This window comes from Podarcis melisellensis, assembly GCF_964234715.1.
Source record: "Podarcis melisellensis genome assembly, chromosome: 4".
Taxonomy (NCBI): domain Eukaryota; kingdom Metazoa; phylum Chordata; class Lepidosauria; order Squamata; family Lacertidae; genus Podarcis; species Podarcis melisellensis.
In genome coordinates, this window is record NC_138531.1 from 72,809,070 (window position 1) to 72,821,879 (window position 12,810).

Here is a 12,810-nt window from a genome sequence, read left to right on the forward strand (position 1 = left end):
GGAAAAGGAGACTGTTAGCCGCTTTGAGACTCCTTTGGGTAGTGATAAAGCAGGATATCAAATCCAAACTCCTCTTCTTCTGTTCTTCTTAATCCAGTAGTTCTCAAAGGGAGGAGTGCACTGGTGTGGCAGGAGAGGGTGGCAAGTGTTTCAGTAAGATGCAAGGACAATAACATTTAAACAATGCAGTATACTGTAGTATAATATCAAAATAATTGTTTTACACTTTCTGGATGCCCCATGTTCATATTATAAAGTAGTTGCGTTCCACTTAGATCATTGCTCACTGACAACCTCCCCTTCTGTGCCTGGTCGTGCTACCTGTTTTGTTAAGGACTTGCATTGATAGTTAAATGACTGGCCACTTCAGCCTTTGTGAAGTGGCACAGCTTGTTATCCTAAACGTAACCCAGCAGTGTTTGGCACAGTTTTGTCAAACCTTCCTTAATTCTAACTTCTACAAGTTTCAGGAATTATGGGCAACTTGCACCACAGACTCTGGTACCCAAAACCTGCAGCATACCCAAGCCAAGCATTGGACTCGATGATTCAATTTGCTTCTGGAGGTATAGGTGCCTAATTTGGGGTGTCCCAAAGCTGATTGTCGGGTGCCCGGTTCCTCTATTTCTATGACTCTTGTCACAAGGTTGGGATGCTTCAGGATCTTGCATTGTCAAAGGATCACTTCATACTGGGATGGAGCATGTGTCATGAAATTCTACTCAATAGTGATTTAGAGTAGATTCCAGTGTATAGTTAGCAGAGTAAAAACTTAAATATGTTGCAGGATACCCCCAAAACAGACCAGAGGCAATTGTATTTCATCCAGCAGAGCTTTACCATGCTGTCAGTTTGCCTCACATTTTCAGACCTGCAGGGAGGGTGGCTTGCAGTGTCAGAAGTGCTCTTACAACTGAAAGGCAGCAACTCCGTGGTGGAGGAACTTCTTTGCATGCATTGTGTCCCAAGTTCAGTTCCCCCCATCTCCAGATAGGGCTGGTAGAAACTCCTGCTTGAAAACCCAGAGAACATTATGAGTTTATGGCTATTTCCTTAGGTTCTTCCTATGGAGTGGTCAGGTCACCTTTATTATGGCTAGGCTGGCAACTGGGATGCGGAAAACCTGGAACTGGCCGCTGCAGTTTTGAGTACACGGTTTCTTAGGATCTGAAGGCTGCCTCAAATTTGTGTTGCAGTTTCTTTCCCGTCCTTTCCTCCGCCTTTCCTGAGCTGCTTCCCGAAGCCCCATCCAAACTTCGAAGGCGCGGCTTTTTTCTTCCTTTACAGCGACGGAACTTCTGGCGCTCACAAGTGCTTTTTCTCCGCTCCCCCCGCGGGCATTGGGCAGGGCTCCGTGACGTCACGGGAGGATAGGAAGAGGCCGGCGTGCCAAGGAAGCCGGAAGCTGAGAAAACTTCAGGTCGCGCGGCGAGGTCGCTTAGGGGAGAACGGCAGGGCGCGCCCTGGATGCAAGGCGGGGGCAGGCGGGAGAGAAAAGGGAGGCGGAGCCTGAAGAGATTCCAACCAATCCTCGTTGGCCAAGGAGGAGCACGTTGGGTTTGGGAGCTGCTCCCCCCCCCGCCCAACAAGAATTCCTTTTTTGCACCTTGATAGCCGGGAAGTTAGAAGGCGAGCAGAAGTCACTGGATGCGCATCGGTTGCAAACGGGCGGAGGAGACCTAGATACCCGGGTGGAGGCGAAGCAAGTTGCAGGAAGGGAAGAACCTCGCTGCCGCCTGGCGCTTGGTTACAGGTGTCAGGTGGAGTCAAGAGGGAAATCGCTGCGCGCCTCTCCCCTTTCGTTTCCTCCTGTCCCTTGGGTTTGCAAAAGGCTCTTTGCTGTCGCCTTGCCCCTTTGCCTTCGCAGCTCGTTTGCAAAAGTCCTCTTTGGGTTACTGGCTTTAATGAGAACTTCCCCTGGAGTTCCCTGCCCTTTGCATGCTGCGAGAGAGGTTCCCCGCGCCTCTTTTTTCCCTGCCCTCCGGTCTTTGCGAGGGCGGGAGGGGCCATTGCTGCTGCTGCCACCATGAAACGTGGGAGGAAGAAAGTTAGAGGCCCCGAGGCGGAGGAGACCCTCTGCTGCTGCGAGTACCTGGATCGGAAGGGCCAGAGGAGCCACCTGGCGGCGTGTTTCTGCGAGTGCGAGGACCTCGACGAGGGCTGTGAAAGGTACGCCTGAAACTTTCACCCAGCTGGCACTTCTCATAGAATTGTAAAGTTGGAAGGGACTCTCGAGGGTCATCTAGCAGTGCAGAAATCTCCCAACACGTGCCCTCTCCCCCGACCAATTTGAAACCACGCCGGACTCTGCTTAGCTTTGCCAATGTGCTAGTAGTTAGCTTGTTGGTGGCTGCCCTGCTCTTGGCTTGAGTGAGATCTTTCCGTTGTGGCCATTGGGGTGGCCTTTAGCTGCTCCCTCCTCCTGTCTTCAAAGTTCAGGCATATAAGGGCCTGCATTCAGAGTGTGGTTTCAGAGCTCTGTCCCTATTAAGAGTATTTCATTTGCTCCACATGTGGTGATTCTGGTAATCACTGGATTTCTGTCTGATGGCCACCTCTGTTGCTTGAGGTATTATTAATAATTAAAAAAAATATACCAGAGCTACTATGCCTTTAACAGCCCCATGAGGCACAAATTCTGAAGAATTGTTTCTTTTCTGTAGAGATGGAAAACCTTACCTGTTGAGTGCATTACATGCAACTCCTAAAGTCCTTCTAGAAAATAATGGTGTAACTGTGGGAATTTGTAAAAGTTTTTGAAATTGGCAAATGTCAACACTGGGCAGTAGTTTCCAAAAGAAGGAAGGGGGAAAAACCAACCCCCTGCTATGATAATGTTGGAGAGTAAGGGTTGCTTCTTAATGTTATTTTTTTCTGGTGTGGCTTCCCTTCAAGGACACATATGCAGTGAAGCAAAGCTTTGCAAGTGTTCCCTATGTTATACTTGGTCAAGGTTACCCAGTTGGAAGTTGACCAGCTGTACTTGCATAATTTGGGCAACTTCCCTGCAAGACAAACAAACAAACATGATTTCTTGCTTGAAGTGGCCTTAGGCAGGCATGGGGGAACCTGTGATTCTCTAGATGGTCTTGGACTGTTATTCCCTGACCACTTCTGTCTGGAGCTTATGGAAGTTATGTGGAGGGGTTCCAGCCATTTTCTCCCACAATGATCTTGCTTTAACTAAACAAAACCCAACACACTTCTCTGAGCCGTAAATGTATTCCATCTTCCCTATTCAGTGTACTGAAAGTGTAGGGTGAACTCATGAGCTTGTGAATCCTTGTCTTTCTATATCAGGGATGGGGAGGCTGCAGCCATTGGACTACAACTCCCATCATCCTTGGTGATAGGCCATACTGCTTGGGGCTGATGGGAGTTTGCATCCCCACAACGTCTGAAGGGCCATGGTGATTCCCACTCCTATTCTACAGAGAGATTCTTTGCCAGGTAAACTGACAGACCAGACAAGAACAGAACTTGAGAAAGTTGAGGGCTAGTTCACAGAACTGGATTTACTGACAATGTGATACACTCATCATTTTCAGATGAGCATTAAGAGGATATGATGAGATGTGGCCCCACATAATACTATTCAAATTTCCGGGTAGAAACTGAAGAATTATGGCCATTTCACACATCCTTTTTACACTGTCTGTATGCATAATAAAACAATCACATGTATAAGGGGAATATAAACATGTGCTCATCCACAAGGGAGTTGACAATTGTCCGAAGCAGCACCAAACAGCTGTACCTTGGTGAGATCTGACGCAAAGTGACTGAGAGTGACAGAAGCCAACACAAATGTATTTCTTGGTCTCTTCAGTCTTACATGAGCAGACCTCTGTGCTTTTCCCTAACAGGTGGCTGACTTGCAGATCTTTGCCCCCGGGAACTCTAGAGAGAATTGCAGACACCATCACAGACCGCTTTCGCCTCCCGTGGCTTAGGGGGGCTGTAAAGGTCGATATCAGCCTCCTCCCGCCAATCATCCTGTTGCCTGTCTTCCTTCACATAGCAGCTTTGCACCTCCTCTTGGCTCTTGTCATCCTGATATCACTTCCTGTACTGGTGCTGTGGTATTACTACCTCACACACAGGAAGAAGGGCCAGACTCTTTTCTTCTTGAGTCTAGGGCTGTTCTCCTTAGGCTACATGTACTACGTGTTCCTCCAAGAGGTGGTACCCCGGGGCCACGTGAGCATCAGCCAGGTGATCCTTCTCACCTGTGGCTTAATCCTCATGCTGGTGGCCCTGTCTCAAGCCAAGAGAGACCCTGGCTACCTTCCCTGCCAAACGAGCAGTGACAAAGCACTTTGCCAAGGCGGCAACGTCAACAATAACAACATCTCAAACAGGAATGACCTGGAGAGCTCCAAGGGGCTTTACAGAGCAGCTGTGCCTGACATTGCAATGAACAGTTACCCTGAGGGCTATGCCAATGTGTTGGAAGCAGGGACAGGTGGGATCACGGAGGACTGGTGCACCAAGTGTCACTTGGTTAGGCCAGCCCGAGCTGGGCACTGCCGGATATGTGGCAGGTGTGTGAAGAGACTGGATCATCACTGTGTCTGGTATGTTCCTTGGAGTTTCAAGTTGGCTTTGGCATTTGTTTTCTGATATCTTTGTTACCAATGAGTCATGGATCTCCTCTTGCCCCAAAAGGCCTTTCTGCTTTGTTTGGGCTCTTGTCAGCATTGCTCTTTCCTGCATTCAGTATCCTTTATGTTCTGTTCTCTTTCCTATGTTCAGTATCCTTTATGTTCTGTTCTCTTTCCTTCTGTTCTCTTTCCTGCATTCAGTATCCTTTATGTTCTGTTCCATAACCAGACAAGCTGAGGGAGTGCCAAATCTCCCCAGGGGAACTTAATTTTTTATGCTATCCATCAACAGTTGTAAATGTTGTGATACATTGATGGTTGCATTTAGGGGGGTGTACTTTGTGTAGGGACGCAGGTGGCGCTGTGGGTTAAAGCCTCAGCGCCTAGGACTTGCCGATCGAAAGGTCGGCGGTTCGAATCCCTGCGGCGGGGTGCGCTCCCGCTGCTCGGTCCCAGCGCCTGCCAACCTAGCAGTTTGAAAGCACCTCCAGGTGCAAGTAGATAAATAGGGACCGCTTACCAGCGGGAAGGTAAACGGCGTTTCCGTGTGCGGCTCTGGCTCGCCAGAGCAGCGATGTCACGCTGGCCACGTGACCCGGAAGTGTCTCCGGACAGCGCTGGCCCCTGGCCTCTTAAGTGAGATGGGCGCACAACCCCAGAGTCTGTCAAGACTGGCCCGTACGGGCAGGGGTACCTTTACCTTTACCTTTACCTTACTTTGTGTAGTGGTGATGGTGGAATCATTCTGTAGTCAAGAACAAACTTGCACACTTCACATTGGGCCAGATTTTAAAACAATCTATACTTCTCCCGGTATTTGAGCAGTCAAAATATTGGCATGTTTTTTCCTCCAAATGTCTGGGCCAAAGGGAATGGGGGAAGAGTGGCTATTTAGAGATAGGTGCAGGGCATTGAACCACTGGAAGTCACAGAATCCTAGAATTGTAACAAATTTCACATTTCGTGTGTGAAAAATCTGTTGGGGTGCAGAATATCCACAGTGCAGAATTTTATAGCTTTCTAACAGCTAGTCTTAAGTGGTTCAGATTGTTGTATATTGGCTCTACTTACATAAGCTAGTTTGAAAACCTAGTTTATATGAATCTTCTCTGTTAGCCTGGTTTAGACATAATGCCCAGTCATGGTTTGGTGCCTAGCAAATGAGCCTTCAATGAGTCTCTAGCTGTTGTTCTCCCCCCCTCCCCTGCAGTGTACCCCTGGCTCCTTTTGCGGATTGAGGCAAACCAACAATTGCCATTTTGTCCAAACCTGCAAATTGTGCTTGTGCTGCAAACCATAGTTAACTGCTCCTCAGCTGGACATCAGAATACTTAATGGACACCAGAATCTGGCACCTTGTTTTCTTACACCACTTTTTTGTAAAAAACAGTTTTTCTTTTATCTCTTGGAGGATTAACAGCTGTGTTGGGGAACAGAACCACCAAGCCTTTATCCTTGCACTCTCCCTTTTTCTGCTCACATCAGTGTATGGGATTTCTCTGACTCTGGACACCATCTGTAGGGGAAAGGCTACCATCAAGGCACTCTTCTACTGTCCTGGTGTCTATGGAGACTACAGGTGAGAGAAATACTCTGCAATGGGATAAGAAACTACTGATATGACCCTCTGTCGGAGGGGCAGTCCTCTGGTCTGCCTGGCTTCTGCTATCTTGGCCCGAGGTGCATGCTGGGATGTCTGCTAATGTCAAAACCTTTGTCCTTGGGAAGCTTTGTGCAGCTTTCATAGATTGGCATGCTGAGGCACACTATTTTGTGCTTGTTCGACTTGCCCAAGTGACCATATGAGACTCTTGTGGTTGAAACAAAGATAAAGTCCCATGTTCCTTTTTGGGTTGTTTTATTTTTGTTCTTTTGCATGGTCAGGTTACACTTTTAACAACAAAAAGCGCAATTGCTTTCCAGGATGATGCATTCTGAACATTGTAGTGTTGTCGTCCTCCTCTTTGCATGCACAAATCCTAATGATTTCCAAATGCCCGCTATCTCATTTCAGGTGCTCCATATCAGGGGGTTTTTCTGTCCTTGACAACCATTGTTGTTATCTTCTTTCCTCCCTTCTCAGTATGTCTCACGTTCCAGCTCTAGTGATATGGACTGTTCCTCGATATTGGCTTGCATGCCTTGCAGTCTGTTTGAATGCAGCTATGGTTTCCTCTCAATCCAGTCCTGCCCCACTGAAAGCTCATTCTGTTCTAGACACTTGGTTGATTGATTGATTGATTGCATTTATATACCTTTTTTTTCCTCCCAAGGAGAGACAATGACTGGCCAAAGGTCACTCAGGGGATTCAAACCCTGGTCTCCCAGGCCATAGGCCAACATTCTAACCATTACACCATGCTGACTCTCAATGACTTGTGATAAATCTATGAGTCATCTTCTTCCCATCCCATTCTGTCTTTAACATCTGTAGGGAATCTTAATAATAATAATTTTATTATTTATATGCCTCCCACCTGTCTGGGTTGCCCCAGCCACTCTAAGCGACTCCCAACAAAATACTAAAAACGCAATAAAACATCAAACATAAAAAAATGACCCTATACAGGCCTGTGGGCCTAATTATTATAGTTTGGTTCAAACCACACCTTAAATCATGGTCACCTGTCCCAGCACCTAAAATATGACACTGTTTGTGGAGCAGGCAAACTTACAGGATCAACCTGATTAGGAAGAATGGGGAGTAAGTGCACTTTCAATTTTTACGTACTACCTGGGCCCAGTTCCACACCCCTCGATCGAGTTCCATACTTACACAATTGGATGAAATTAAATACTCTCTGGTACAAATTACACCTGTGGATTTACTTGCTGTTTGGAATTGCCAGGCTATAGCTTGTGCTGTTTCACTGAGTGCAATCAAGTTTAGAATTTGTACAAGCCTTCCCATTTGAAATTAAGGGGCAACAACTGAAGAACATCTAAGCACAGGCTGTTTATTGCCCACACATATCTAAAATGGTGAATTTGGTTCTTCCCTCAACTAGTAGTGCTTTTACCATGGTAACAATATAGCTATATAGATTTCGTGGGCAAGGAGCTTTAATATTGTGGTTGTGTAGAACTGTGGCCTTTGCAGAAGGGGTACAGATGTTGTGGTATACAGTTCCCATCACTGATTATGCTAGCAGGGACTGATGGGCATTATGGTCCTCAGCATCTGAAGGGCACTGTGCTGGCTACCCATACTTTAGAGATATTCAAATAGCATGCCCAGGGTGTGGGAGATCAGTCTGTAACCAGCTGAGTGCAACTACATTGCTATGGGCATTTTTGCAGAGCAGAAGTATAGGGCAGAGAACTGGTTGTTGAACTTGGCAATAATCAAATCCCAATGCTTATTCCCTTATAGTAAGGCATAGATCAGGAATAGGCAAACTCTGCTTTCCAGATATTTTGGGACTACAAATCCCATCATCCCTAGCTAACAGGACCAGTGGTCAGGGATGATGGGAGTTGTAGTCCCTAAAACATTTGGAGGGACAAGTTTGCCTATGCCTGGCATAGATGATGGACTGTTTGAAAAATAATTTTTGCCATGAAATGAGGCACTTAAGTGGGGGAATGAGATTGCAATTTGCTGTGATGCAGAATCTGAGATGGGAAGGCACCAAAGGTTACTACTATTTACCCTCAAAATAGTATGTCAGTCTCCCCTATTCTCTGTAGCCCTACAGCAATGCAGTTGTGTCCCTATTAAAACGGATTCCTTGCTTTCTGTTTCCACCCCCTTCTAGTTCTGCCCTTTCGTTCACCTGTGTGTGGTACTGTACCATTGTAACTTCCGGCATGGGCTACATCCTTCTCATCCAGCTCTTGAACATCAGCTACAACGTGACGGAGAGGGAAGCTCGAATTGCTTTGAAGGAGAACACTGGGCGGAGGCTGTTATGGGGCATGGTGGTTGACACAGGCCAGTACCATCGGGGCATTCTGCACAATTGGATCCAATTCTTGACCTTGCGCTCATCCGACCTGCAGTGCTCCACTGAAGACATTGTATGAAAGCAGCGTCCTATCAATCACATTTAGTTAACTTGTCATCCACACCTGAAGTCATTAAGGGGACAGGTAGTTCTCATCTCTTAAGCCATATTTTAAGAGCAACGTTTTCTCAGAAACATGCGATATTCCAAATGCTGGGCACGAATGACCTGGTTATGGGGGTGCCTATGTATGTTAGCATCTTAAGTGCTCACCTGCTTAGCCACAGCAGGCTACCAATTTTGGATTAGCGTCTCAGTCTATAGTTCTATGCGCTTGTGCCAATGGACTGTGTACATAGCTGTTTACAAGGATTATACACATTAACTGTCAGGAACATTCCTGACATTAACCTGGCAAAGAGGTCGCTGGTTTTGGGTTGCGGTGCTGAAGAGGTAGTGTATTTTTTAATGTGCTTGTGCTGACTAATCTTAATGTACCACAAGGAAGTTCATCTGGCCATGAGCTTTTATTTTGTGCTTGTCAATGGTGATGATGGCCATGGGTGGTATCAAAAGGGTGGCTGCTCAGCACTTCCACCCCCATGCAGAAAAAGAGCAAAATAGAAACAACCTCCCAAAACCGACAAATGATGTTACTTTTCCACATATATACACCCCAACTCTTTGCTTCAGTGGTTCTACTAAGTGCCTTTGTGAGACGTTTTCTTTGGAGCTGTGATTTGTGAGACTGGTGGATAGCAGGGGTGGTTTTGTGTATGGTGTTCTCAAAACACCCCAGAGAAAATATTTGTATTTAATTAATGTCTATTCTCTCCCCATCCCCCATGTCCATTCAAAAAGGTTAAAAATGAAATTGGTAATTCAGGGGTCAGCAAACTCTTTCAGCAGGGGGCCCGGTCCCTCAGACTTTGTGGGGGGGGGCAGACTATATTTTGGGGTTGGAAAAAGAACGAATTCCTATGCTCCACGAATAACCCAGAGATGCATTTTAAATAAAAGCACACATTCTGCTCATGTAAAAACACCAGGCAGGCCCCACAAATAACCCAGAGATGCATTTAAAATAAAAGGATGCATTCTACTCATGTAAAAACACGCTGATTCCTGGACCGTTCATGGCCTGGATTTAGAAGGCGATTGGGCCGGATGGGTAGTTTGCCTACCCATGCTGTAATAGCTTAAAATAAACTCTTAAATCACTTGGATCCAAAAACTTTAAAAAGCACAAAAACAATTGGCATTAGAAAGTACTTAATAATGAAAGAGAATTGAGGGAGAATTGAGAATTGTGCAATAATGGGGCTGTAGGGCAGGTGGCCTCATTGAACTGAGATAATTGGTAGCCATGGAGGTAGAAAATGATTTATTCTGCTTTTACATCTACTGCTTTCTGTACCTGGGTGCTGCAGTCTAAAGCATCTGGAGGGTACCAGCTTAAGGAAGGCTTGCTTGCTGCTGAAATAAGATATTGCAGTTCCACTCATATGTTATGTTAAAGGTACCCCTGCCCGTATGGGCCAGTCTTGACAGACTCTAGGGTTGTGCACTCATCTCACTCTAGAGGCCGGGAGCCAGCGCTGTCCGCAGACACTTCCGGGTCACGTGGCCAGCATGACGAAGCTACTCTGGCGAGCCAGAGCCGCACACGGAAACGCAGTTTACCTTCCCGCTAGTAAGCGGTCCCTTGCACCCGAGGGTGCTTTCGAACTGCTAGGTTGGCAGGCGCTGGGACCGAGCAACGGGAGCGCACCCCGCCGCGGGGATTCAAACCGCCGACCATACAATCGGCAAGTCATAGGCGCTGAGGTTTTACCCACAGCACCACCCGCGTCCCTAATGTTATATGTTACCAAGAGATAAAAAGCAACAGAACTGTTCTTCTAAACAAGGTGATATAGACTCAAGGTGAGACATGTTGTTTCCGTGCATAATGGTAGCATTCAACTTGGAATTGGAGTGAGGTGGGAATTAGAACTCTCTAGTTTCTTAGTTCTTCACATTGGTTCACTTCTGGTCAGTAAATGTACATGTTCCTCAGACAGTTTGAAATAGTTACATCTTTGGCTGAAAAAGCAGTGTGTGCTATATAACTGGAGACACTGGCTGAGTTCGGACCTTGTACTAAACCGTAGTTTAGCATGGCTTCCGTCCAGTGGTGTTGAGCTTCAGGTTTGCACTCTGCTGCCCCCTGCAGGTGGAAGGAATTCAGAAGCTTTGCTTAAAAACTGGCTTCTTTCCTTCAAGCTGACAAAGTGGTTAATATTAATCAGTTTATTTGAACAAGCCAACTTGACAACAGAACAAGCACACAAGCGTTTTACTGAAACAGGAGTTGTGTTTTGCCTTCTCTGTTTTTAGGGCAATACTGTAATGACACTTGGTTGGGCTGTATCTAGTACGAAGCACAAGCTTCCCTTTCACCTGCTTAATCTTTGCTCATCCTTTCTGTGCCTCACTGGAGGGTTAAGGGGGCTCATCTGAACAAAATTCCTTTTAAAAGCTCTTCTGTATTGCACAATTAGACACCAGTGAATTCTTAAGGACACGATTTCCTGTGTTGCTGTTGCAGGGGTGTCAAAGTCAAACCCATGCAATATGAAAATGCTACTGTGAGCCATGTTAGGAATAAACCTGATGCATTTATACTTTTCAGAATACATTTTTTTTGTAAAGGTGTCAAGTGACTGGAGCAAGACATCTAGATATTTCCTTCATCTCTTTAAAATGGCTAAGTAAAAATTGATTATTCCCAACAGGCCAATGATATTTCAGCCTCTCCTTGTTTTTAATGGTGCTTTTTTCTTTCAAAGTAGATTGCTTTCAAGTGTCTTAAAATAATTTGCTACGAGAGCGTTTTCTCTAGAGCAAGTAATAACTGCCTACTGTCCAGTGTCTTAATCATGTGTTACATGACTTTTAATCTTGATCTTGAATGTATTTAGCCTCCGCGGGGCAGGATGGTGCAATTACAAATGTTTTTCTGTCATATTTTAAGTGACATTTCTCTTCCTGGAAGCCTTTATTCCTCTGCCAAGCTCTACTGTATAGAACTTGAATTCTATTTAAAAACCTTGCTGCAACTCATGTTTTATCAGTTTGATGGCAGTGTGGAGAATATCTGAATTGCTTCTCTCTTAATTTTCCTCCAACCCCAGGTATTTGGGAAATTGTGAGATATTTTATTATGTGCCCTGCATTTGAGATCAGTCGTTACCACAGTTAAATAAAATTTTGTTTTAAAAATAAGTGTTGAGTGATTGTACCCAGAGTTATAAAAAAAATACTATTCTCTGGAAAAACAAAATACCATCAAATTTATTATGTGCCCTTCACTAGCTGGCTCCCTGGCAGGTTACAATGATTTAAAATTCAGAATTAAAAACAGTTAATACAAATAATCACAGGAATTGGGTGGGTCCTGAACAATATACAGTACATCTCAGGTGTTGGAGGCAAAGAGGTGCATCTTTAGTCCAAGACTGTAGTAAACCAAAACTGTTATGTATTTTAAACCTTCTGAATGGCTTGAAGGACCTTCTGAATCAACTGAAGATAGCTAAGCTGGTAATAAAGCAAAATCAAACAGATGTGTATCTTCTTCAGTCTGTTTACTTACAAATTTTGGAGAGTGGGAGAGAACATTAACAGATTCCTTTGGGTTACTCTTGTAGAAATTAAGGTAACAACCCAAGATTGAGTTGATTTCTCTTTTGCTTTTTATTCTTTTAACCACCTCTACAGTCACAATTTGTGTGCAAAAAAGGACACACAAATTGAGAACAAACTGGCTAGTTTGTAATTATTCTGAGTGTGTGTTTTTTGTTTTGCTTTTGTAACAAATCAGTACCTTAGCACTACAATTCAAATATCACCTCAAGTTGTATACTACTACAAGGGCTGCCCCTACTTGTCGGTTAAGATTTAACTACGACTGGTTTATTTACACAATATACTATAGGGTTTTTTTAATGTGTGGTGCTGTGCTATGAAGTCTGAAGACTTGCTTGACTGAGCTGACAATGTTAATTAAGATTCCACATGACATGGGAGGTAACATAAGTTATTGGACTTATAATGTTTTGACATTCAAACTCTACAAACTGAAGTGAAAATCCAGCAACTGAGAGAGCCCCAAATGTGCCTAGGAACAGAAGGAGTTGCAAGGGCAAAGTAGCTCTAATATCAAAACCTCACATTTTTAAAGGACGGAAAGCTTTCTAACTATGAGGCATCTTAAT

General features: G+C 45.1%; 1 protein-coding gene across 2 annotated transcripts; it reads left to right on the forward strand.

Moving 5' to 3' along the window:
• Positions 1-1,514: 1,514 nt before the first annotated feature.
• On the forward strand, positions 1,515-9,015 carry ZDHHC23 (zDHHC palmitoyltransferase 23). 2 transcript variants are annotated; one of them, XM_081908524.1, is made up of 4 exons: positions 1,515-2,169; positions 3,867-4,577; positions 6,016-6,183; positions 8,363-9,015. In XM_081908524.1, exons 1-4 carry the CDS (start codon positions 2,027-2,029, stop codon positions 8,628-8,630), a joined length of 1,290 nt encoding a protein of 429 aa, XP_081764650.1. In that variant the 5' UTR covers positions 1,515-2,026; the 3' UTR covers positions 8,631-9,015. The 2 variants fall into 2 exon arrangements, with proteins under 2 accessions (XP_081764650.1, XP_081764649.1); XM_081908523.1 differs by having other exon boundaries at positions 2,044-2,169; positions 3,301-4,577.
• Positions 9,016-12,810: the final 3,795 nt, after the last annotated feature.

What these genes read in the sequence shown, in the direction of transcription:
- ZDHHC23 (XM_081908524.1), top strand. Translation starts at nt 2,027, where the DNA reads ATGAAACGTGGGAGGAAGAAAGTTAGAGGCCCCGAGGCGGAGGAGACC. An exon ending in CTGGATCATCACTGTGTCTG is followed by an intron (nt 4,578 to 6,015) that starts GTATGTTCCTTG and finishes TATCTCTTGGAG; the next exon opens with GATTAACAGCTGTGTTGGGG. An exon ending in GGTGTCTATGGAGACTACAG is followed by an intron (nt 6,184 to 8,362) that starts GTGAGAGAAATA and finishes ACCCCCTTCTAG; the next exon opens with TTCTGCCCTTTCGTTCACCT.